The sequence below is a fragment of the Echiichthys vipera genome (assembly GCF_963691815.1).
Source record: "Echiichthys vipera genome assembly, chromosome: 15".
In the NCBI taxonomy this organism is placed as follows: Eukaryota; Metazoa; Chordata; class Actinopteri; order Perciformes; family Trachinidae; genus Echiichthys; species Echiichthys vipera.
This window is the reverse complement of record NC_139840.1, coordinates 29,192,343-29,219,116: the sequence shown is the minus strand read 5'-3', so window position 1 is coordinate 29,219,116 and position 26,774 is coordinate 29,192,343. Positions and strand designations below refer to the sequence as shown.

Here is a 26,774-nt window from a genome sequence, read left to right as displayed (position 1 = left end):
CATAATCCTATCCTCTCGTGCACTCTTTTTACGTGGACGACCGGCCTTTTTGAGGGACTTAAAGGAATCTGTCCTTGTAAAGTTTCAATATTCTTGAAATCACAGACGCCCAACCTCTCTCTAATGGCTGAGAGGGTCATCCCTTTGGCCATCTGGACAACCTGCTGTCTCAGGGTTTCAGTCACCTTAGAGCACCTTGTCATCTTGCAAAGTAACCAGGAGAGCTGCCAGATAAATAGGGTGTGTCCAATAGTGAAGTCAATTGTCACAAGGTGCCAGATTAACACCAATAACTCGGAGGGATCTGAAAGTGTTCTCTAATTTTGAACACTGTTTTTTTTCAAAAAATAAAGGTTTTTGTTGATGGGCCGTGGTTATTTTTCTTGGCAGTTTTTCAAGCCTTTTATTATACAGGACAGAAAGGGAAATGGGGTGAGAGAGAGAGGAGACATGCAGCAAAGGGCCGCAGGCCGCAGTCAAACCTGCGGCCGCTGACTCAAGCACTTAATGTCAGGTAAGATAAGGTAAGAGGACATCCTTACCATACGACTAACTTGTCTGACTAGAAGAAACTTTTAATTTCAAAATGTATAAAGAAGACAATAGGAATACAATCGATCATTCCTCAACTTTCCAGTCTTTTCTTGCCCCTGTCACAGCTTTTTTGGAACGTGTTGCATGCATCAAATTCAAAATGAGTGAATATTAAAAAAAAAAACCGTTAAAGTGTATCAGTTTGAACTCTGGCAAAAGAAGTCCATTGTCCAGGCCAGATTTATGTATTGATTGATTTTACATGACAGTGTGTCATAAGTTAGGTTCTTTATTGTCCCCAAGGGGATAATCGTTTTGACACAAGTCACTTCTTTTTTCCTGGCAGCATACATTTCAAAAGGCACGACACATGGACATCATATACAGGTAACACTACCTCTCTCCACAAATAACAAATAGACCCTCTTCCCACATATCCCCAGAATAACATATAGACAACACAAAGCAGATGGGAGGAGAGTGAAGTTTGGGTTCAGGGGCTGCTGACTATCACACGTGCCAGGCACATGATCGCAAGTTCATTCGTTTCCGTGAGGGTTTGTAATTTGGATATTTTGTGACATTTTTCACAGGGATGGTACTGTGAATGCAGAAATTGATGTAGTCTATGATTTGTATTACTTTTTCATCCAGACTGCCCTGGAAAATGTCCCAGTCTGGGCAGACAAGAAAGCCCTGTAATTGTTTCATGGCATCCTTCTACCATTGGGTGGTGCTGTACTTTTTGGTTTGATGCGTTTCAATTCTGGTTTGTACTCCCGAAGAAGGTGGATGGCGTTGTGATCAGATGAACCGAGTGGCGGATGAGAGCGTGCACTGAGGCGTTAGGCATTGGGAATATTACCGTAGCACACGTCTAGGATGTTTTCCTTCCTTGTGGGATCATCCACATATTGGTGGAAAGAAGGCATGACATTGCTGAGTCTACAGTTGTTCAAATCACCCAAAATATGCGCTGAAGCCTCTGGGTAGGCAGCTAGCATAATGTTGTTGTTCTCGGCCACAGTCCCCGTTGCTGCCTTAGCGTTAGCACTGGGTGGGATGTAAACACAGCTTATAATCAACGTGGGGAATTCCCTCGGGAGATAAAAGGGTCATCCTCAATATCTCTATGCCTGGTTTGCAGATCCTTTTGTGGAGCTTGATGTTATTACACCATCTTCTGTTAACTTAGATGCAGATCCCATCACCTTACCGGACTGACGGGTCCTTTCATCTCGTATGATGGAAAAGACTTACCTCGGACTCTGGAACTTTATCGTCAAGCTAGGTTTCGGTGAGGGCAATGATGCAGGCGTCCTTGCACTTGACGTGCAGCAGGTCCGTCTTGTTCTTGAGAGAGGGGACATTCAATAGTATAATGGAGGGAAGAGGAGGCCTGAAGGGATGCCTCCAGAGTCTGGTTCCGCACCTTCTCGTCTGCCTCTACGTCTTAGTTAGATCTCCGTTGGAAGTGCAACTGGTGGTCTTTGGGTGCAGTTGGCAAAGGCCTGGAGATGTAGGAGATCCGCACGTCTGTAGGTTATAGATCCCTGGTCACCAGCTTGTAGCGCCAACGCCAGGTTGTTGTTAGATATACATAGAATAACAATTGAGATGGCAAGTATTTTTCATAGATCCTGCATTATAAACATTACACAGACAAACAATATGACTAGACACGGTTGGTAAATGGTCTTGTACTGACATAGTGCCTTTTTAGTCTTCTGACTACTCAAGGCGCTTGCACAGTGTTTGTCACATTCACCCATTCACACAGACTGATGGAAGTGGACATCTACATACCATCTAATCTAATCATTCACACCACATTTACACAGCCATGTGCAGCACGAGGAGCAATTCATGGTTCAGTGTCTTGCCCAAGGACACATGTGAACCGGGGGAGGTGGGGATTGAACCGCTGGAGGACGACCTACTCTGTCACTGAGCCACAGTCGCCCCTGACACGGAGATGAGACTTCACGATACGTGGATTAGACACTATACAAACAGGCTGACTGTGTACCATCACAGCGGAGCATGTGCCAATTTTTTCAAGTAGAAGATTTTTTCATATCTTAAAAATAGAGTTATCCAATCAGATTTAGGGCGCACTCACACTGTCCTTCCGTACCGGGCCCAAACAGGTTGTATGGGTAAAGCCTAGTTCGTTTGACCAGTGTGAGTGCAACCGCTCTGCGTCTAGCTGCAGCCAGCTGGCCGCCTGTTTGAGAGAGGTGGGCTTTTGTAAAGCGTGTTTGCACATGTACGAGCACGAGCGTGCGCACGTGTACGAGCACGAGGCCTACGCCGGCTCTGATGTAATTTTATGTGCGCCTGTTCGGACAAAAAAAGACGGACCATGTGCGGACATTGAACAACAACAACAATGGTGGCGAAAGGTTCACGTTGGTGTGATGCGGAGGTGGAGTGTTTACTGCAGATTTGGTCAGGGACAAGTACCCTAAAGCCCGGGGCACGGTATAGGCAGACAGTGTGAGTGCGCCCTATAGGTGCCAAGGACCACTACAGAGGGGGATTCTTTAAAGTCCTGGATATTGTAGATGCACAGCTCAGTGAGCTATTTAACCAGGAGGACTTGCTGACTTTGCAAAAATTGCAGTCATTGAGAAATACCCAGAATTGAACGTAGAGTCACTTTCAGTGCAGCTTTCTATGTTAAGCCCGGGGTACGGTACGGGCGGACAGTGTGAGTGCGCCCTTAGTCTCTAGGCAGAAAAGGCTTTCAGCTCTCTGCTCAGAAACTGCATGCAGTCCTTAACCTGTGTGTTATTGTAGTAAGTGACAGGTAAATCAGCCGATCAAATATTGCTATTAGTGGGCCGGACAATAAAAACCTCACACATCTCCTTCTAGCAGGCCAGGGTTTATATAGACGGGTCAAAAAAGACAAGTCGGGACTTCCGGTATGGCGTAGGAGCGAACAGCAGAATAAAATGGAGGCTCCCAGACAGCCTTATTTTTCCCCAAAAAAACACTGGATAATCAAGCGGAAAAGGTATCACTAGCATGAGAGGGGGAAACAAAAGACAGGCCAGAAGCAATTCCAGACGAAACCTGAGAAAAGACGATAATTCATCGAGAATACAGCTAAGGTGCTGCATGCTAGATGAGCAAGAGGCTATGGAGGCCATCCAACCGGTCTGTGTGGATGTGAAGAAAGAACTCAATGAAGCAATAGGCACACTCAAGAGCGAGCTGGTGGACTTCCAAGGAGAAATAAATCTGAAACTAAATGGTATTTCATCTCAGTTAAGGGAAATAACGGATAGAGTTGAGGCGACGGAGCAGAGGGCGGCTGACGTAGAGGAGAGCCATGACGAAACAGCGAAGGTGCTAACTTATACAATTGAGCTCAAAAAATCCATACAAGCCCAGTTAACAGACCTACAAGCGCATTCCTGCAGGAACAATATCCGTGTCCACGGTATACCGGAGGGGGCGGAGGGGGACAACATGAAAACTTTCCTGGAGGAGTTTTTGAGATGAGCTGTCTCTCACCGAGACCCCCCTCGGCATTCAACGTTGCCACCAATCACTGGGACCCAGACCGCCGCAGGGGGCCAACCCCAGATCTGTGCTTGTTTACTTCCTGGAGTATACAATTAAAGAGGCGGTGCTCCGCTCCGCTTGGAGAAAGAAGGAGATTCACTACGATGGAAAAAGAGTGTTTTTCGAGCAGGACTACACGATAGAAATACCTATGAAATGAAAAGCGTACACCTTTATTAGAAAAGCTCTGAAGGAGAAAGACATTAGTTTCACAAACTGAATGGGTTTCGAAACAATGAGGAGGCTTCATGAGAGTTTTTGGTATTGTGGGTTATTGAATAACCTACAGATATCGGTAAGACTATCATATCCATTACCTCACGAGACTGTACTGCTTAATCAGGTTTATTTAGTATGTCTGGGAGCCGATGTTTACTCTTTTTTGTGCACTACTCTGATGTTAACCTGTCAGAGAGAAAGGGTGGCATGGGGAGGGGCCCCTTCAAGCTTAAGGTATTCCCCTCCCAAATTAGAGGTTGAAATTATACTTCAAGGATGGAAGTCACTAAAGTTCACTATGTATGTTAAGCTTATATGTTATGTTTCATTTTGGTACACAGACAAGTTTTCTTGTTCTTGTCAACTATGGGGGTTTGACTAAACTTATTTTCTTTTCAACAATTAAAATGCATGATCACAAAGTGTACAGAGTGTACAAAGTGATCAGTCTTAATATTAATGGGCTAAATAATCCCATAAAGAGGAGTAAGGTCATCGCTAAAATGAAAAGGGAGAGGAAGGATATAATCTTCTTGCAAGAGACTCATCTTACAAATATTGAACATGAAAAGCAAGAATTCATACTATTCCTCATTTGCGAGGGGAAATATTAATTTCGAATAGAGTAAATTCCCAGTACATTAACCTGATGGTTAAAGGACTCATTGGCAATAAGGAAGTAACAGGAACTAATAACGGACTAATTAAAAAGGTGTTTAATATGAAAACTACTGAAACATCAGGTGTGCTGATATGCTCCAGGACTGGAATATTAATTTACATCCCACCCTGGACTCTACAGGTAGAACGAAAAAGATAAAACCTGAAGCTTTATGCACTAAAAAACTACTTAAAGAAATAAGCATGTTGGATGTATGGAGAGAATTACACCCGGCCAATAAGAATTTTACCTTCTTCTCCCACTCACATTGTATGTAATCTAGAATTGATTATTTTTTTATGTTTAAAACTGAAAGACATAGGATTAGAAAATGTGACATAGGGATCTCCAACCATGCAGGGTTAGGGTTGACACTGCATTTAAATAACAGTCCTAGAGAGACTCTGTGGAGACTAAACACTAGCCTCTTAAATGACTCCCAATGCCAAAAATATATAGAGAAAGAATTTGAAGAGTATATGTTGTTTAATGATAATGAGTTGGTGCCTCCCAGTACATTATGGGATGTGGCCAAAGCTTTTATTAGAGGCAAACATATAATGTGGTCAGCTCGTAAGAAGCAGGAAAAAGAGAAACAAATTAATGATTTGACTGCAAAACTAAAGTCCCTGGAACCAGACATATGATATATAATAATACTGATGTCCTTAACCAAATCAGGAACAGTTTCTTATTACCGTATTTAGCACACACATACGGCGCACCGGATTATAGGGCGCGGGTTTTATATACCGGTACATATTCTCTACTACGTTTAAATACCTCTACTGCGTATTTAAAAATAGAGCGGGAGCAAAACTGAGTATGTATTTCATGTATTTATTACATGTATTTATTACAAAGTATTTAATCAAAGCCATCAAAGCTGTCAGAGTCACTTTCCGTGCCGTGCGGCTCCTCGGAAATGATGCCGGCTTTTGCGAAAGCTCGAACAACAGTGCCAGCAGACACGTTAGCCCAAGCATCTACAATCCATCCGCAAACTGTGGCGTAACTTGCCCGGCGCTGCCTTCCACTTTTGGTGAAACTGTGGTCTCCGTCGGTCATCCATCGCTCCCACGCCGCTCGCAGCCTTACTTTAAACGGCCGGTTCACGCCGATGTCGAGCGGTTGAAGTTCCTTTGTCAGACCTCCCGGAATAACAGTAAGCACAGCGTTCATTTGCTTCACCGTGTTTTTCACATCAGCTGTGAGATGGGCACGCATGGAGTCACAGATTAACAGCGATGGTGATGCGCGGAAAAAGCCACCAGGTCTCCTTACATACACCTCCCTCAGCCACGCTTTCATCATCTCCTCATCCATCCAGCCCTTTTCATTTGCCTTAATAATGACTCCAGCTGGAAAAGTCTCTTTAGGCAAAGTCTTCCTCTTAAAAATCACCATAGGCGGCAGTTTCTGTCCATTTGCGTGGCAGCCAAGCACAACAGTAAAGGAAGCTTTTTCATACCCCGTTGTGCGTATCGCTACCGTTCTTGTCCCCTTCTTCTCCACCGTGTGACTCACCGGGATGTCGAAAGTGAGCGGCACCTCGTCCATGTTGGTGATGTGGCTTGGCTGGATGCTTTTGTCGGCGATGTGTTTGCCGCAGAAGGAGTGGAAGCTCGCCAGCTTTTCATTATAATCCGCCGGACGCTGCTGCGCTACTGTAGTCCTGGTCCGGATGGAAAAATGGCACCGTTTCATAAAACGAAAGCACCACGACGGACCTCCTTGAAAATGTTCAATTTTCATTTCTTCCGCTAGCGTTACTGCTTTTAGTCGAATAGTGACCGTCGAAACGCTCGCCCCACTCGTTCTTTGCTCAATGATCCACCGCTCCAGTCTTTCCTCCAACTCGGGCCACCTGGCCTTATGTCCGCGGAAACTCAGCAGCGTCTTCTTCACCTGTCGGAGTTTGTTTTCCATCTTCCTCCACTTGCGAACCATCGATTCATTAATCTTGAGTTCTCTCGCGGCTGCTCGATTTCCATGTTCCTCTGCGTAGCTGATAGCCTTCAGTTTAAACTGTGCTTCATATGCGTGTCTCTTTGCCATTCTCAGGGTTGTTAAGACAACAATGTTTTGCATTAAGCACATACCTGTTCTTTTATACACAAGCCACGCCCACTATCCCCCTTGAACGTTCTCTCGGTGGTCTCAACAACGTCCGCAGTAACACACATAGGGCGCACCGCACTATTGGGCGCGCCGCACATTTTGAGAAAAAAAAAAGACCTTTATATGCGCCTTATAGTCGCGAAAATACGGTACGCCTGTGAATGTTCTCATTTGTCCAGGTCATCGTTATCCTCAAAGCAATTTCAGTCGAAAGCAACTGGACTTGGTTATTTGTCTAGGAAGACATTTCACCAAGAGGCTTCATCAGTTCATGTACGCATCTGACCAGGCTGGGACTGGTCCAACTAACTGGTGTGAGATCCAGGTATTTAACCTCTCAAAAGGCCAATGATGTCACTCGTTAGAGTGGCAGTTGTTGGAGGAAAGTTGGTTTTGACTTCGTTAGTGCTCTATTGAGTCCGAACAACAGTCGTTGGGGTCACAGGAGGCCATTTGTGAACAGTTGTTCTTTGAGGTTAGATTGTTGAATCTCCTGGGAAGGGCAGCATTGTAAATTGGAGATAGTGGTGTCTCAGACCTCCTCCTCTGTTTAGCGATGGTTTCTCTACTTTAAAATAGATGCCTTCTTTTACTCCTCTTTCAAACCATCTGTCATCTCTGTCCAAGATTTGGACATTGTTGTCATCAAAGGAGTGGGCTTTCTCCTTGAGGTGTAAGTGGACAGCGGAGTCCAGGCCTGAGGAGTTAGCTCTCCTGTGTTGGGCCATGCGTTTATGCAGTGGTTGTTTTGTTTCTCCAATGTAGAGATCTTTGCATTCCTCGTTGCATTGGACAGCATAAACAAGATTGCTTTTGTGGGTGTGTGGTGTTCTGTCCTTGGGATGTACTAGTCTCTGTCTGAGTGTGTTACTGGGTTTGAAATACACAGGGATGCAGTTTCTCTGATACCACAGCCACATACGAGATGACTATGTTGTTTCTCTTGTTTTCTTTTTCTTTCTCAACCACTTTGGTTTTCGTTCTGGAAGCAGATGCCGTTTTCACAAAGGTCCAGCTGGGGTAGCCACAAGTTGTGAGGGCACCTCTCAGGTGCTTGCGTTCTTCCCCCTGGGCCTGTGAGCTGGTGGGTACATTATCAGCTCTATGCTGCAGTGTTCTGATAATGCCAAGCTTGTGTTCCAAAGGGTGGTGAGAGTCAAACAGTAGATATTGATCTGTGTGAGTGGGTTTTCTGTATACCCCAATGTGGAGGCTCCTGTCATTCTCCATATGGACGTCACAGTCTAAGAAGGGCAAACTATTGTCCTTGACTTCTTCTCTGGTGAACTTGATGTTTCTATCCACTGAGTTCATATGTTCGGTAAAAGTTTGCACCTCTTTGGATTTAATTTTAACCCATGTGTCATCCACATATCTGAACCAATGGCTTGGGGTTACTCCTTTGAAGGAGTTCAAACCCTTGTCCTCTACCTCCTCCATGTACAGATTTGCCACAATAGGGGATACTGGTGAACCCATGGCACAGCCGTGTTTCTGTCTGTAAAAAATGCCATTAAACTGGAAATATGTGGTATTCAGGCACAAATCCAGAAGTTGGCAAATGTGGTCTGCTTTGAGATTGCTTATTAAAAACATAATATAAAAAAAACATTAAAGCTATTCACCTACGGCCTAAAAATACTTAAGCCTACTTCAGGTAAGAGAAAATGTAATTTATTAATGTCAGACTAGCTACTCAACATTACAAAACGATTAGCTGCCACATCTGGGAAAGTCAACAGGTGTAGGATAGCCTACTTACATTGTTTTTTGAAAAAATGCTCTGATTGTTTATTGTTTCATCTAGTGGTGGGACACGATTAAAAAAATGATGAAAAATTTTGGTATATGACTTAATAAATTAATACACACAACAATAGGTTTAAAAAACAAAATGTGTTTATTTTTATGAGTGAGCACTAACCTTTTGTAAACCTTTACATCTTAAACACATGTTTTTATTGATAAAACAATAAAACAGTTCTTAGTACGGTATATTCAAGAAAAGTGGGAACCTAACATTGCAAAAATATTTAGAATAATATCCTTGGCATAAAATAAACAGTTAAACATAGTGCTTTTTCTCCATGTTTTCAAAAACACAGAAACAAAAATGATCCATCAACTAATGACAGTCCCTCAGGAGCATTGTCTGTGCTAACGTTAGCTGCAGCATGTTCAACGTTGTCTGTGCTAACATTAGCTGCAGCATGTTCAGCTTTGTCTGTGCTAACGTTAGCTGCATCATGTTCAGCATTGGGGTGGATTAGATGCTGAAGAGCTCCGGTGGATGGTGAATTCTTCCACAGCCGTGCTCTTGTTAGTGTTTCCACTTGGTCGTTTCTTAGAAATCAAATCTCGCCCACTGAACCCAGCAACAACTCATCATCTGCTTCTCATCGGTATCATTTCTCTAGTGTTGTGTTTTGTGCGTCAGTATTATGGGCCGGGCAGGAACTCGTACAAAGAGCAACGTTACGCACTGAGTGCAAAAGTAAATTGCGATTGATCGCGACAATAGACAACAACAGACAAAGGTGCAGCTACCAGTTCCTCTTTAGCCTTATGGTGTGTTCAATTTACACTGAAAGTCCGAACTTTGAGCTTTGAACAAAGTAACCCCAAAGTTGAGTGCTCCCAGCACTTCCCGGCCTCACAAACGGAAAACAAAACATGTAACTACTGTTTACGTGAGAAGCAGAGAGTATGGATTCAATGTCTGGCTGCTGAGATTAATCCGACTTTCAGAGCTGGAGATCCGACTGCACAAGCACGAATGTTCTGATTAAAATTCTGACTTGGAGCTTGGAAATTTCAACATTTGTGCACAACTTGAGCGCACCATTAGACGAGCACACAAACGCTCTCGGGCTCTCAATGCGCGCTGCAATGTAAATTAGTCTAACTAACGTAACATTAACCGGAACATTTTACCGCCGATGTTCGTCTCCTTATGTAGGGACGGTCACTGTGAATCTGAGGGGGTCATGTCCCCCCCGTTCCTAGTGCCATCTGCGTGCATGCGAACATGGTGTGTTGTTGGAGTTGCTGCTTCTTTCCTCAGATAAATCATTGGGCAGGGCTATCAGTGGATTTAGAAGTCAGCTCACCATCACCAGGGTTCTACACTCGTTGAGGATAAAATAATTTGGGAATTACAGCTGAATGAGCAGCACCACAAATTCTGTCTCACAACTACAGTCCTGTTGATGATTTTATTTCACCCCAAATCAAAGCTGATTTTTTTGCATTGTTATGGCACACTGCTCACTTAGACCAACTGTAATCAAAATAATGGCGTGAGTTGTGGCAATATTTTGCACGATTTTGTTGATCTTATAGCTTCTAACTGAAACGCTCTGGTCTGAAGTTTATCTTCTATGTTAGTATGTTCAGATATGTTCTTTATTTTTACCATTTCGTAGCTTAATAGGATTCGTGTTAACTTACTGTGTTATAAATTTTGATGTGGCCGCCTCACTGAAATTGTCTGCCACCGCGCTGGAATCTTGATTGAAAATCAATGTAGCTTGCCCTCTTACTACCGGGGTTTCTGCAGCAGATTTTTCAAAAATGTATTAAAAATATTTTGCACAATTTATAAATTCTGTATGAATATTTTGGGAAATGATTTTGAGACATGTAGGCTATAACGTGTATTTTGGATTTTAATTTAATTATTTTGAGGCCTAATCAACACAGGTTCATTGAAGTTCCGTTGTCAACGTCAGGCAGGCTCGTGGACGCCGAGTAAAGAGTTTTCCTGCTCATTCCATCAGCAAACATCCATGGCTGCAGCACACTAGTACATTTACAGCCTAATGACAGAACGAGGAGGAAATATGTATAGAGAAACGCATTTCGGATTTTTGGGAAAAACCACCACAAGTGAAGAAGAAGGACACTAGTACTGCAACCACGACAACTGTAAGCAGCCGGAGTGAGGAGACTGTCTGCCCGCCTCTGCCTGCAGTTGCACCGGCAGGCCCAGCCCCAGCACCCACAAACCAGCCTAGCTTGACGAGCCTTTCCAGCCAACATCCAGTTTCAGATTTCCTGCACAAAGTTGTGGTAATGAAACGTCTTCACGTTCTGTGGCACCGGCTCGGTATTTGAAACTCCAGCTGCCGACCTCACAAAAGACAGAGGTGTCACAGTCCAAGATGTAGCATCATGTTTGACAAAGCTCCACCCACAAACAAGAGCCATGTTTTCAGAGACAGAAAAACTGATTATTCAGTTCATCGTCCCCTCATGAGAGACTTTATCTCCACAACCCCAGAGCGCACCTCAACATTTGTTCACCTGTAACCATGGCGACCTGCCTGTAGCTAAAAGTAAGTGCATGGTGACACCGCACACTTTCGTCCTGTATCTATTCATTCAGTTTAACGTCACACTATTGTATTTTAGCAAAGTGGTGGGGATGGAGAGTGTTATTTCTATTGTGTGTTCTTTGCGTAATGGATGTGGCAAACTGTTCAATAACGTGTTTAAATAGTGAGAGATTATTTCTGTGCTAATAGAGCGTGTGGCATAAACGTAGATGGTGCAGAGACTCAGGTTCATGCCAGCTGACCAAATCTATTTTATAGCGTTATTCATCCATCCATCCATCTTCAACCGCTTGTCCCTAACGGGGTCGCGGGGGGGCTGTAGCCGATCCCAGCTGACATCGGGCGTGAGGTGGGGTACACCCTGGACAGGACGCCAGTCTATCACAGGGCACATAGAGACAAACAAAAGACAAACAACCACTCACACCTACGGGCAATTTGGAGTCATCAATTAACACCTGCATATGACTGTGGGAGGAAGCCAGAGAAGCCGGAGAAAACCCACGAAGACACGAGGAGAACACGCAAAATCCACACAGAAGGGCCCCAGCCGGGATTCGAACTGGTGACCCTTTTGCTGTGTGCACTGAAGTGTATATGACAATTAAGTAGTGAATCTCAATCTATTTATTTTTAGAATGTATTTTAAATAGGACTATAGGCTTATAGGTTTTTTATCCCCCAAAAAACAAACATTTTTTTCACAGCACCCCCTGTTCAAAATGACTTCCAGCGGCCCTGACCGTATGTGAAGATCAAAACGTGTAAGTATCATAAACGTGAGTCACAGATCTTATTTTCTGACATAATCCCTTTGGATTATGTGAACAAGCGCGATGCTAAACCTCCAGGTTTTGTCGTCAGCCCTGGCACACTTACTGCTCACAAATAAAAAGGGTGGAAATAATAATAATAATTTAAAAAGTGAGTGATATTTTGTAGGGAACTGTTTTGGTTCTTGGGCTGTTGGCCACACAGTTGTATGAATGAGAAAGGTCAGGTGGACATGGTGTTGTGCACATAACGTTAGTTCAGTATTCAGTGGCTGGGCACTTCATGCACGTATTACTTGACGAGCGTGCACGTTTCGGCTCTTGTGCACACGCATGGACCGCAAAATTTCTGCTCCCCTGCCCGCCTCAGCCCAAGTTTTGTCCAGAAAAAACCCTGCTGACATTTCCTGATTTTGCAAAAATAAAAGCTTTTAAGTAACGAAGTTACAGGGGACTTTTATCGTCAAAAATGTACAAGTTTATTTACATCAAACCCAATCCTTCATAGTCGTATGGCAAGGGATAGCAGCTGCCTAACCTTGGATCAATAATAATAAAAATGAAAAATAAAAACAATAGGTTAATAACAAAAAGAATAAGTATCAGAAGTAGAATCTAACACTATAAAAAGCTTAAGATTGATCAATTTTAATTTTAAATTAACCCCAATAAAAAAGCCGTTCTTTAATGGCTTTGACCATCGTTTTTTTTTAATTTTTAGAAAAGTATTGATATTAGCACTGTTTAGGCACTGGCATGGTCTTAAAAGTATAATTTTTGCACCGGTATCTGAAAAATACCTAACGATATCCAACAATATCCGTAACTACATATCTGTTATATACGGCAAAACATCATTGCTTGAGCAGAAAATTCTTAATTCTCAAAAGATTTCAGATGATTGCATGATTTTGATGACCACTCATTTCAAACATTTACTGAGAAGTTTGAGTTAATGTGCTTGTTATTGTCAATTTAGACAGAATCACACACACACACACACACACACACACACACACACACACACACACACACACACACACACACACACACACACACATACTGACCAATCCTGTAGATGAGCACTCTGCTGCCAGTGTGGTCCCGCTGTGGCAGGAGAGCATGGTACGATGTGTTGAGGAGGCCAAGCACTGAGGAGGGAGACAGACAGGTGCTGATCTCAGGACTCTCCCTTCGCCACCGCTGGTAGTTCAGTAAGAGCTGCACAGCACACATCCAACATTTAGGGCCATCGGTAAACTGAGAGGAATTCATAGGATTATCCTGTATCTATTATCACAGGATAAAGAATAACACTGCATTAAAGAAGACATGTGCTAGGGCTGGGCAGTATGTTTAACTCTTCCATCCCGATATCAGTCATTTCATATCTGGATAACCATATATATCACAATGTAGCATGTTTTCTGGTTATTGTGCATTTAACATCTTGGGTTCTAACTACTAGGCTGCTTCAAATTAAGCTACGTACTTTTTAACAAGGCCTTTCTGCTGACTGTTACTGTATCTGCTGTGTAACGTCTACTTGTCTGCTTTGCTGTGCTGTTTTCTGATCTAGGACTGTATTACTCAGATTTTTAAGTTAGGGTTAGAGTTCAAGTGTAATTGCGGCGCAAACTCATCCCATGGTCTATTTCGGCACTTATATACATCAAATAAACCATCAAGACAGTTTTTTCCGTTTAACAACTTTTAACAGAAAAATCCTGGAGTCGCTAACGCTGATTAGCACAGGGCAGCACGGTGAAGGCAGCCCTGCTAGGTGCAAATGGCTCTAATTAGCATTTCAATGTCCCACTCGTCTGACCTGCCTGAATAACAGAGACAGAAAACCATTGGATGACACCACAGACAGTTCATAAGTAAAGTCACCTGTGATTGGACAGCAAATGCCTCAGTCATTGGTCAACTTTGGGACATGTGGTCATTTGCCCCTCCCAATTTCAATAATAATAATAATAATGATAGTACTACTACTACAAATAATAATACATCTAATGAGAATACTGCTACTACTAATTATCATTATTGCTATTATTAACTAGACCTGTCACAGTATCAGTTTATTGAGAATAAAAGAAACATAGTAAGAAACATACTGAAATAGTAAAGCTTTATTAAAAAGATTAATTAAAAACAAACACACACAGTGTTCCCCTGGTCTGGGTCACACCCTTGAAAATTTGAATGAAGGGTCTCTTGGCTACTTCAGGGTCATAGGATGTTGGTTCTGGTCTCGCTGATGTTGGCCCAATATGCAGCCTTCTGTGATGGGTTTTCTCTACTGCAAAACTGAACAAAGTTCAGACAGCTCCTGGATCCAGCAGCTGGGAACACAAGTAATACATTATTGCTGTTCTGTGGTGTTAACACAACAGATATATTGTATATGCGTGTGTGTGTGTGTGTGTGTGTGTGTGTGTGTGTGTGTGTGTGTGTGTGTGAGTGTGTGTGTGTGTGTGTGTTTGTGCATGGTGCAACAACACCAAGAACAACAAAATCTTTTCAGATTAAAGTTACTTACATATAAAGACTCCAGTGTCTTCCACCAAATAAGAAGTCACAGCCTCACTGTGGGACGAGCTCAGTCCCTCACAGCAAATGAGAATGGCATCAGGTCACAGACATGTACTTACACTCAGAATTACTTTTTTTCTGGCCTCCAAAGACACACTTTATGAATTTTGTTTTGGATCAGTGTCTACAAGAGGATCTAATGAAGTGGCTGGCGAAAGTAAATATCTCAATGTTTGCAAGGTGTCTGTTGTAACAAGTTTATACCCAGCACATGAAGCCTTACCCGGTCTGGCCGGCTGAGATATTTTTTTAATCTTGTCGTATATTTTGTGTTAACTTATTGACACTTTCCCTCCTCTGACAAGGGCTCTTTGCTTTAAAGATAAATGTGCACAGTCTGCATATACATGCATTAATATCTCTACATCCACAGAATTAAAATGGGGGCTCTGCCTTTTATTTTAATGTTTTGTGTTTTTATCGCGGCTATATTGCAAATGAGGTTGCTCCTCAATATATTCCCAAGCTTAAATAAAGGTTATAAATACAAATAAATAAATGTACCTGTTGCCACGGTGAATTGTAGTATCAGAGCTCCATTGGTGATGTTCTTTATGTTCATGCTAAACCTACTCAGAGTTGCTCAGAGCTGATCAGCTGTTCAGAAAAGGCAGAGTTTCCATCTCAGGATCAACTCAGAGGTCAGGCTCAGAGTTTGTTGGGCCCCGGTCGGTTTCATTATCTTCAATGGCCGACAGTTCTATAAACAACAACAACAAACAAGAGAACAGTCACAAACGATAAACTTATCCACTAAGTTACACTCTACACAGAGTCAGCTTTTTGTGAAGCCAGGTTTCATTTGTAATTACCAGGCGCGTTAGACCTGGGCATTCGGGGCTATAGCCCCGAATAGCCCTGGACCACTGTGCCGACAAAAAAACTAAAACATAATGATGATGAAAATAGCCCAGTACAGTAGACTTTAATGTGGCTGCATTACCAGCAGTCACAGATGCTACAAACTTAAAGCAGACTGACTTGATAACTTCATAATCAAACTTAAAGCAGACTGACTTGATAACTTCAGAATCAAACTTAAGGCAGACTGACTTGATAACTTCAGAATCAAACTTAAAGCAGACTGACTTGCCGGTGTTTCGGTATAATAGTGACCCTTTTAACTGGAGACTTTCAGCTGAGTGCCTCTGCGGTTGCAGATGATGAAAACAGGAATATGTTTTTAAGAGAGATACTCATAGACTGTATGAAAAGGAGATGCTTTGAGATATGTTTTACTACACCAGGTTGGCAGGTACTGGATGATGGAGCACAGGGTTAATCTCTTGACTTTAATTTGTTTTCCCACAATGGCATGACTACCAATCACCAACATTTTTTTTTCTTAAGTGGTTAATAAAGTTCTTCACACAGGTGTTTACACAAGCAGGTCTTTAAAGAAAAATGATTAATATAGACAATTAATTAGAGATAGCTATTATTTGGAAGAACTCGTTCTCTTCCTGTTACCGTAACTACAAGCAACGAACAAAACTCCACTGACACATTTGCTCAAACCAAACTATAAAGACTGATCAGGTAGGTAACATTATGTTTAACATTGAATCTTAATGAAAAACTAAACACAGAGGCATTAACAAGGACAGCTACCATTCTCTTGTTATTAACCAACATCTGCCGTCACTATGGCAAACGCGGGCGCTTTCAGCTGAAAGTGTCCAGTTAACTCGTTAAACCCAAACACCGGTCAGGAGAGAAAACGTCCGTCAGAGCAGTGATGGTTTCTAGTTTGCAAAGTTTCAGGAAACCTGCAGTGGATTCCGCCCGGCCACACATGACCATTGGTATTTCCTTTAATACTCAAACTACGTCACAATTGCATGTTCATCAGCCCAATTTCAAAAAATTCTCGGGTGGAGATTTTATCATCATTAGTGAGTCAATGGCAGTGTTAGAAAGTAGCTTTAGCATGAATGCTAACATTAGCTATGGTTAGCAATATCACGCTAGCTGGCCAACTTACATTACCCAAGCTAGTATAGCTACTAATGGCTGCTGTTACGAATGTAGTCAGTAGATTGGTAACGTTAAACTAAACAGCTAAGAAATGTATAGTTGGTTTGCAACACGGCAAAACATTTGAAAAGTGAAACTTACCAGGTTCAGTAACATTGGTTGAACTCTGCAGCAGTGTATCACCGTTGCCTCTAGCCAAACTGCGGGCAAGTTTAATCCCCGGTGGTCTGGCAGTCACACCGAATGCGTCGCTGAGCCCAACATGTCTAAATTCCTCTTCAAAATGTAAACTGAAATTCCTGAAGGAAGTGAAGGCTTTTGAGAGTGTTAACTGTTCTGATATAACTATGTATCTTCCTTGTGTATCTTTTCAGTGGAGACACACACTCCTGATTTGCATTTGTGTAGATCACAGCATGGAGATGTTCTACCAGTCTGTTGTTGCCAGCACCATTTTCTTTGCTGCTGTGTGTTGGAGCAGCAGCATCAGAGCCAGTGACACCAACAGACTTGATAAAATCATCGAGAAGGCTGGCTCTGTAGTCGGTCTCAGGCTGGAGAACGCTAAACAAACTGTTATCCATCATAGACAATGATCAGCACCCTCTCTATCACACAGTGGTCAGACGAAGAGGTCGAAGTGGTCGAAGGGACAGATACAGGAAGTCTTTCCTGCCACATGCATCACACTGTACAATAACAGTTTAACTTTTTTAGAACAATACAGTCAGAAGCATCTTATGTTTCTTCTCATAATCTGTCCACTGCACTTTAGATTATTATATGTTTACATTTGCACTACAATTAGTCCACTTATTTTTTAGGTATCTTTAATATTGTATTTTTATATCACTGCTTTGATGTGTCTGTGTGTAATGCTGCTGTTACACTGCAGTTTCCCCGCTTGGGATCAATTAAGTATTTCTATTCTATGGTCATTTACATGTGAAAACCTTACCCAGTCCTAGTAGCTGGGGGGTTGACTTTCTCACCTTAGACTGAAGTTTACGTCAAGTCCTGGGAGTTATCTGGAGTCGACTGAAACTTCCAGTTGGCTGGGAGTTCCACAGCAATTTTGTCGTAACGATAACTGCCTCACATTCCATTTTTCATGCAGTGTTTTTTATGTGTAGGGACTCTTATCATGCTACTGCTGTTATTTTGAGCAGTATTAGTGGTTAAAAAGCCATTTTAATGCCTTCACCGTACTGCCCCGAGCTGGTCAGTGTTAGCCACATCCGGCTGTTAGCAACCCTACCGGATTTCTCCGTTAATAGTCGTTACACAAAAAAAACTCTGGATGGCCTAGTAGATGTATATAATTGCCAAAAAGAGACCATGGGATGATTTTGCACTGGAATTACACTTTAAGGTTGCTTTCAGGGGCGTAGGAATGAGTTTAACATTAGGGGGACACATATCGGAAACCTGACAGATATGTTAATGGTTTGAACAGAAATGTTATAAATTAACTACACTGCAAAACATCCACCAACATACTTTATTCTACTAAAAAGATACATTTGTAAAGATAACACATCTTGAATTGCAGTAATGAACTAAATATCAAATCAATTATTTAATTGCAGGCCTAATCATCCAGTGATCAAAATTTGTCTTTCATTTTCTTTTTTTTATTTGTATCTTATTCCTCAATGAACAGACACAGAGACATGCAAAGGTTAAAGTGAAAGGCAGCATCAGGAATTTTAACATATAAACCAACTTGTTTTTACTCTCAAGTGTGACATCCTTTCACATTTCCACTAACTAACTGTTGTGTGAAGTTAAAGGTTAACAAAAAAGACATTAGATTGGATGTAATGAACTGATAAATATAAATTCCTATGTAGTTTTCTGTCACAAATAAAAAAATAGCACTGTACAGTCCTTCATACAATAATTTGTGTGCCATGTGATTTTTTTCATTGTGAAACATGTGCCTTGGCAGACAAAAGGTTGAAAAACATTGGCCTAAGCAAAAGAGCCAAAATGTTTTTTTTCTCTTGTCATTGGCAGCCACAAATTGCTTGCAAATTTACTTTTTGTCCAGTAAGTCAAGTTTATCCTGATCTACATGACAAACAGCAACATGGTTAAGTCTGTGTTGAGTCATTGTGGACCGGAGCCAAGTTTTGAGCCTGAGGAAACTAAAACTTCTCTCTGCCACAGGGGATGAAACAGGGACTACCAAAAGCAACCTGACCAGGTTTTCCACTTGCCCCAAAAGTCTACGTACCTCTACAGGAAATCCACGAATGATGTCTGCACCGTTGCTAAATGAGTAGTTCAGGCGAAACATAGAAAGCTGCACTGAAAGTGACTCTACGTTCAATTCTGGGTATTTCTCAATGACTGCAGCATCTCCCTTCAGGAGTGTCTCTTCCAATTTTTGCAAAGTCAGCAAGTCATCCTGGTTAAATAGCTCACTGAGCTGTGCATCTACAATATCCAGGACTTTAAAGAATCCCCCTCTGTAGTGGTCCTTGGCACTTTAGGGCGCACTCACACTGTCCGCCTCTGCAAATCAGACTATAAACAGTGTCAGGCTTCAGTAAAGCCCTTTGACCAAACAGAAAACAAGAATACTACAGATAACGCTCGTCCTGTAAATTTGCATTTACCTCGAGGGAGCCCATCTTCTGAGTGTGGTCCGACACCGTGGCGTGGACGTGGTCCAGCCTTGCTTTGAACGTTGAAATGGAGGCTTTGACCTCGGCAGAGAGGGCTGCACAGTGATGCTCCAAGAGGTTAGTAATGGCTGCAATGCTAATCTCGCCACCTGCCTCCTCTGCGGGGCTAACCTTCGCCCCCTGGTCTTTTAACAGTCTGTCTGGTCGACTGTGTCGGCATATTTAGGTGGTGTATCGTTAAACGAGACGAATATTACTATTGTTTTGACTTTCGGGGTCCTGAAACGTAAAAATTTTAAAAAGTTGCGGGAGCAAAACTCAACCTGTGTCTGCTCCATCTCAGCCAAACCGGAAGTCACTATATTGCATTATTATCCAGCCCTAATATGTGCCATACGCTTTCAGGAGTTGGCAGAAATGGTAACCTATAACCTATAATCTACTGTGTAATGTGTACCCTCAACGCAAATGCTCCTACTGCTGCAGATCACACAGGAAATAAAAATACAAGCCTGGGCTGTGAGCTTGTTTTCAAAGAACTATTTATGTGGTAAAAGTCAGAGTCACCAATACAGACTGCTGAGCTGAGACCCAGCTGGATGAGCTCCAGCTACTCTTAGATGAAAAGAAACAACAAATTGTTGTGCCAAAAACTGTGTACAATGTACACTGACACAGTCAACATGCCCAGATGAAAGACTATTGTGACGTTACAGTCTTACAGTCGAAACACTGTAACAATACCCTGAAGTATGATACTCTGTAAAAACAGACACTGTACAGTCGTAAAGGAATATGAAATTTAGCCCTGGTTAGCTTGTCTGTTTAAAAACAAGTTTGCTTTTCACACAGGAGTTGTAAAAGATACCCAGTCAACTACTAACCAACCAGGACAGAGTACTGGACTGTTTGTATGAGCTGTATGGTTTTATCTGACTGAACTAACTCCATTTGGTATCGGTCAGTTGGAGTTAATGTAGATGAGAGCCCCCCCTCCCTCTCCCCCCCGCTGGCCAGCCCGTTTGTACTCACACTGCCTGGGCCTCGCGCAAATGCTTCTTGCCTGTCCATACGTCATCACGCCGTAACACGTCACACGCATTGATGACATCATCGCGATGAGTCGCTTTGTTTACAAATCTTTCCATAGACCTCAGAGTTTTTGTGCGTCTTGTCTGACTGTTTTTGAATATTTTCAACCGCCCAAATCTGCAGTAAACACTCCACCTCCGCATCACACCAACGTGAACCTTTCGTCATCATTGTTGTTGTTAAATGTCCGCGCATGGTCCGTCTTTTTTTTTTTCTATGTCTGAACAGGCGCACATAAATGATGTGAGAGGCGCCGTGCTCGTGCTTGTACACATGCGTACGCTGGTGCTCAAACATGTGCAAACGCGCTCTAAAAGCCCACCTCTCTCAAACGGGCTGTGGATGGCCAGCTGGCCACAGCTAGGCGCGGAGAGGTTGCACTCACACTGGTCAAACGCACTATGCTTTACCCGCAAAACCTGTTTTGGCCCAGTGCGGAAGGACAGTGTGACTGAAACCCTGAGACAGAAGGTTGTCCAGATGAAGGCCAAAGGGATGACCATCTCAGCCATCAGAGAGAGGTTGGACGTTGAATGTAAATGTTTATGTAAACCTCTTTCAGCAGAGTCCAGATCTAAACCCCATATAGAATTTTTGGAAAATCCTTGGCAACAAAGTAATGTCCAAGAAACCCATTCCAGTTATCGAACTGTGGAAAAGACTGAAGAAGAATGGACCAATATCAAACCAGAGCAGTGTGAGAAACTAGTGATGTCCTGTGGGCGCAGATGTGCTGAAGTCATTCAAAGTTGTTGCCTCTACACTTTCTATTCATTTTTTAATCCTATAGAAGAAAACATTGTTGAAATCTTTTCTTCTGACACAATGGTTACTGTTCTCTAATTTTTTTCACTGTTTGTTTTCACAAATAAAAATAAAAAAATAAAGTAATTCTTCTTCTTCTTCTATAAAGGTTTTTGTTGAAGTGCCTTGATCATTTAAAAAATAACCAAGGCACCACTGCTTGTACAGCAGTGGTATAGCCACAGTGGATATATAAAAAATGACAGTATTTCAGAATAAAACAAGTATTAATACTTTGTTCTCTAATTTTGATCTCCAGTGTATATACAGTATATATACAGTATATAGACAGTATATATTGTGGGCTGGTGTGAGGTTGAATAGAGACCCACTCCGGCCCAGGTGTTAAAATATATAGTATAGGAGCAGACCAAGAATTGTCTAAAAGATAAAGGTGTGGGGCGGTTGGCGGCTCAGTGGTCATGTAATGAGGCTGATGGTCCTCAATGCAGTGGGCATGCAGGGGGGCATGCAGCAAAGGGCCGCGGGTTGGAGTCAAACCAGCGGCCCTTCGCTGCATGCCCCCCCCTCACCCTGTTTCCTGTCTGTCCTATCTAATAAAGGCTTGAAAAACTGCCAAAAAAATCACCTCTATTTCACTGTCTTCTGCACCTATTTCCTAAGTAGTTTCAAAACCATGCGACTACCTGCTCTGAGAAGCCTGAGTTAAGAAGTCTTAGAACATCTGTGTCAAAAGCTTTCGACACATCAATAAATAGTGATTGCATGTGTAATGCTTAAGAAGCATCTTCAGGGTTGGGAGGGTTCCTTTTAAATTATATTCCCTGACAGATCACTGATTACATGTCCTAAAATGTAATCTGTAATGAATTCCCTTGGATTACTCAAGTAAAGTAATGTTTTCACGCTTGCATTAGAGAACGATCGTATTCCTGTCTTCAGAGAAAAAGTTATGCAAATACGCAAAACACAAATATGGTACGTTTTGTCCAGCAACTTTTCATTAATGGTGTGAGGTGGACATCCTCAACAATAAACATAAAAGGGAAAAGCCTTCCCCCAAAAAAGGTGATAAAACACGCTAAATGTCTGTTTTTCTCTTTCTGATATTCGACATTCTGCTATCAAACACATTACAGTTGACTAACCAGCAGCTACTGCTCATTACATTTAACAATAACATTTTAATATCTTCATATCTATCTATCCCTCCATCCATCCATGTATCTACTATTAAGCCAAGCCTTCAGGATTGACTGGGTGTTACAGCTGGGTGTTGACCTCACGAGGCCTGGCTTAACTGCTACTTTAGCAGATGTTAGACATTTTTATTTCTAGCTTAGAAAACACTGAATCTAAAAATATGTTCAGATTTTTATGGTATTTAATATCAGGACAGTATCCAAAAATGACACTGAAAAAACAGGCCTTTTGTTGATAAACTACTTTGAAAGATCCTGATGTGGCGCATTTTACAGCTAGGAGATGTGTCCATGATACATCTCTAGAATGAGTGATGTCACTGTAGCTTGTTTCTGATTGGAGCAATCTAAAGTGTTACAACCGTCTCGTGTTACAACTGTACCTGGTCTCCCCTACTACCAAATGTATTTTTCAAAGGTGGCAGCAATGTAGTGTGCACTTACACAATCATATTCTCCACAGTAGATATGAGATGGGGCCTGAAAATCATCGGTAAGATGACAACAATGTCCAAATCCTTGACAGTGAGGACAGATGGTTTGAAAGAGGAGTAAAAGAAGCCATCTATGCAAAAGTAGAGAAAGCATCGCTAAACAGAGGAGGAGGTCTAGACACCACTTATCTCCAATTTAAAATGCGGTCCTCTCATCCCTTCTCAGGAGATTCAACAATCTAACCTCAAAGAACAACTGTTCACAAAAGCCTCCTGTGACTCCAACGACTGTCGTTCAGACTCAATAGAGCACTAACGAAGTCAAAACCAACTTCCCACCAACGACTGCCACTCTAACGACGGTCGGCCTTGTAATACTTGGATCTCAACACCTGTTAGTTGGACCAGTCCCAGCCTGGTCAGATGCGTACATGAACTGATGAAGCCTCTTGGATGAGAGGTGAAACATATTCCTAGACATATAACCAAGTCCAGTTGCTTTTGACTGAAATTGCTTTGAGGGTAACGATGACCTGGACAAGTGAGAATATTCACAGGCTCATCGGTACGATGTTTCTGAATGTGACAAGAGCACTGCTGCTGCTGTTAGAGAAACACAACAGGGAAACCACAGTAAAGGTAACACCGGCTCACGCTGATGGCTGTACCCGGGGCAGCTGTTAGAGAAACACAACAGGGAAACCCCAGTAAAGGTAACACTGGCTCACACTGATGGCTGTACCCGGGGCAGCTGCGAGGTGAGGCTGTTTACTCATACTACATACTGATATTCGTATACGTGGACCAAAAACGGCGGTGTGTTTTCCTTCTCTTCTGGCGAAAGCCCACACACACACACACCACTGCCTAGCGGCTGGCTTCCATGGTCCCACCTGCATGGTGCAGTAATCTGTAACGTCGTCTTTTTTAAAAATGTAACTGTATTCCGAATGCACCAATTTAAACTGCATGTGGACACGAGCTCTGCCATGTAATAATAATAATAATAATAATAATAATAATAATAATAATAATAATAATAATAATAATAAAGGAACAACTAATCCAGGGCACGGTAGCCTATAATAAAGAAGGTTTAAATTTACATGTGTAAACACTACACTATTTTGATAAATCCAATAAAAATGTCACACTCAATAAACCCTAAAGACGTTATAAACGAACTCCACTTGTTTGTCCAATGATAATAGGTCTAGCCTACCGGTCAATGACAGTCTAATGTGCAGACATGTAGCAGTCCTTGTGGGCGGGGGAAAGAAAAGGACTTCGGTCTTACACCGTCAATGAACAGCCTCCATAAATTCTCCTGAAGTCAAGGTTCCTTTGAATTCCTGAAACTCAAGTGAGGCGTGTACCTTGGTGTACCTTGTGTTCCCTGGTGTACCCTGGTGTTCCCTGGTGTACACTGATGTACCCTAAGTTTGCGGTGATTGATTTGAAGCTTGCTGTAGCCTACCTTCAAAGAAAGCTCCACGTCCCCGTCTCTAGCCCGCAGAAACTTGATGAGAAAGTGGTCGGAGAAGGTCCTGACAGCGGACAGCTCGCTCTCCTGCAGAGCTCTCCGCCTCAGGCCGCTCACTGACGGACCGAGCTGCTCACAAGCGTCCGGCACTTCTCCGAGCTGAGGCTCGTCCATGTCTCACCCACGACTGTCTACATTTCACTGCCAGGGGGCTGTTACGAGAGAGGGGGGGGGGGCAGAGAGGGGGGGGCAGAGAGGGGGGGCAGAGAGGGAGAGAGAGAGAGAGAGAGAGGGAGGGAGAGAGAAAGGGGGGAGAGATACAGTGGCCCTGAGGGGCAAATCACTACAGCAAATAGAGAAACACAACGACAAATCCAAAACCACAATTCAATTCAATTCAATTTTCAATTCAATTTTATTTATAGTGTCGAATCATAACAAAAGTTATCTCAGGACACTTTACAGAGTAGGTAAAGACCACACTCAATGACTTATTTATGATTTACATAGTCCCAACAATTCCTCTGTAGAGTACGGTGGCAACGAAAACCTTCCCTATGACAGGCAGGAACGTCAGACAGACCCAGCTCTGTAGAGGACGGCCATCTCTCTTGACCGGTTGGGGAGGAAGAAAAGGAGAGAGAAAGAGAGAAAGGACACACAGATGGACAGAGAGAGACAGACACACTTCCAGAGATGCAAGCAAAGCCTAACAGTAACTATAATAATATTTATAGTAATGTGAATATAACGTATATGTTAAGACAGTTAATACAACAAAATAGTAGAAACAAGCACAGCTAAGGTGACAGAATATGAAAATGATAATAATTATGGTGGCAAACATGATCAATGATGAGTAGTGGCAATAGCAGCTACGATACAGCTACAAATTTTATAGTTTATTAAACTAGTGATAGTATATATGAGTAACAGTGATAATAGCAGCAGGAAGCGTCATGTAGGACCACGACAGCAGAGACCTGCGAGACGACAAAGCACAAACAGCTCCGGGGAAGAAGCTGAATTAGTAACATGCATTGATGAGACATGAATGATACAGACAGAGAGGAGAGAAGCTCAGAGTATCAGGAAAAGTATTATCCCCCGGCAGACTAGGCCTATAGCAGCATAATTAAGCAGAATAAAGTCTTATCGTAAGCCCTAGCTGTAAGCTTTATCAAAAAGGAAAGTTTTAAGTTTACTTTTAAATAAGGGGACAGTGTCTGCCCCCCGAATAACATTTGGGAGTTTGTTCCACAGGAGAGGAGCTTGGTAGCTGAAGGCTCTGCCTCCACTTCTACTTTTGGAGACTCTAGGAACGACGATTAGCCCTGCATTCTCAGAGCGCAGAGATCTAGTTGGGTGATGCGGTACTATGAGCTCTTTAAGATACGACGGAGCCTGACCAATAAGAGCTTTGTACGTAAGCTTTATGACACACATAAAGAAATTAAGCTTACGATGCACAGTTCATGTTTTCGTCCAGCTGAATCTTCACGGCCATTGCCATCCCTCCCACCGGGGCGTCGACAGCATCGGAGGCTGACGAAGCTGCTACACTGAAGGAGGTGCAGCAGCTGTCTGCCTCACATGTGTGTCGGTGTCGGCTTCAATATCTCACTCTGAAACCCAAAATCAGAGCGCCGTAACGTTACACGGCCATGTAGAGCTGCAGCGGGTTTCCTTCGCTCCTTCCTGTTAAAAGACAGACAGTCCGTCGGTCCAATCAGGAGGGTCCATCCTCTGATCAGAGAGACCTACCCTTTCAGGTTGAAGTTAATGTTATTGTGGTTTTGGATTTGTCGTTGTGGTTTTGGGATTTGTCGTTGATTTTAAATTCTATTCTAGATTTTACAGGTAGCAAGTGCAGAGAAGCTAATACAGGAGAAATATGTTCTCTTCGATTTGTTTTAGTTAGTACACGAGCTGCAGCATTTTGGACCAACTGGAGACTCTTAACAGACTTATTGGAGCAGCCTGATAATAAGGAGTTGCAATAGTCCAGCCTTGAAGTAACAAATGCATGGACAAGTTTCTCTGCATCTTTCTGAGACACAATGTTCCTAATTTTTGCAATATTACGCAGGTGAAAATATGCAGTCCTTGTTGTTAGTTTTATGTGAGAATCGAAGGACATATCCTGATCAAAAATAACACCCAGATTCCTTACTGTGGTGCTGGAGGACAACACAACATCATCCAGAGTAACAATGTCTTTAGCTTTAGTTTCGGAGGCCTTTGGGGCCAAGTACAATAACTTCAGTTTTGTCTGAGTTTAACATCAGAAAATTGCAGGTCATCCAGCTTTTTATTTCCTTAATGCACATTTGAAGTTTATCTAACTGATGGGTTTCCTCTGGTTTGAT

General features: G+C 42.6%; 1 protein-coding gene across 1 annotated transcript in view; it reads right to left on the bottom strand.

Annotated features, from left to right (window-relative positions):
* ttpa (tocopherol (alpha) transfer protein) overlaps positions 1 to 24,579 on the bottom strand; it is a gene marked incomplete at both ends in the record, with an annotated part of 29,454 nt that extends 4,875 nt beyond the window's left edge. Inside the window, 2 exons of the mRNA XM_083929084.1 lie at positions 13,284 to 13,442; positions 24,400 to 24,579. Of these exons, the coding sequence (XP_083785210.1) occupies positions 13,284 to 13,442; positions 24,400 to 24,579 (339 nt within the window). The remainder of the gene's footprint in view (positions 1 to 13,283; positions 13,443 to 24,399) is intronic.
* Between the last annotated feature and the right edge of the window lie 2,195 nt (positions 24,580 to 26,774).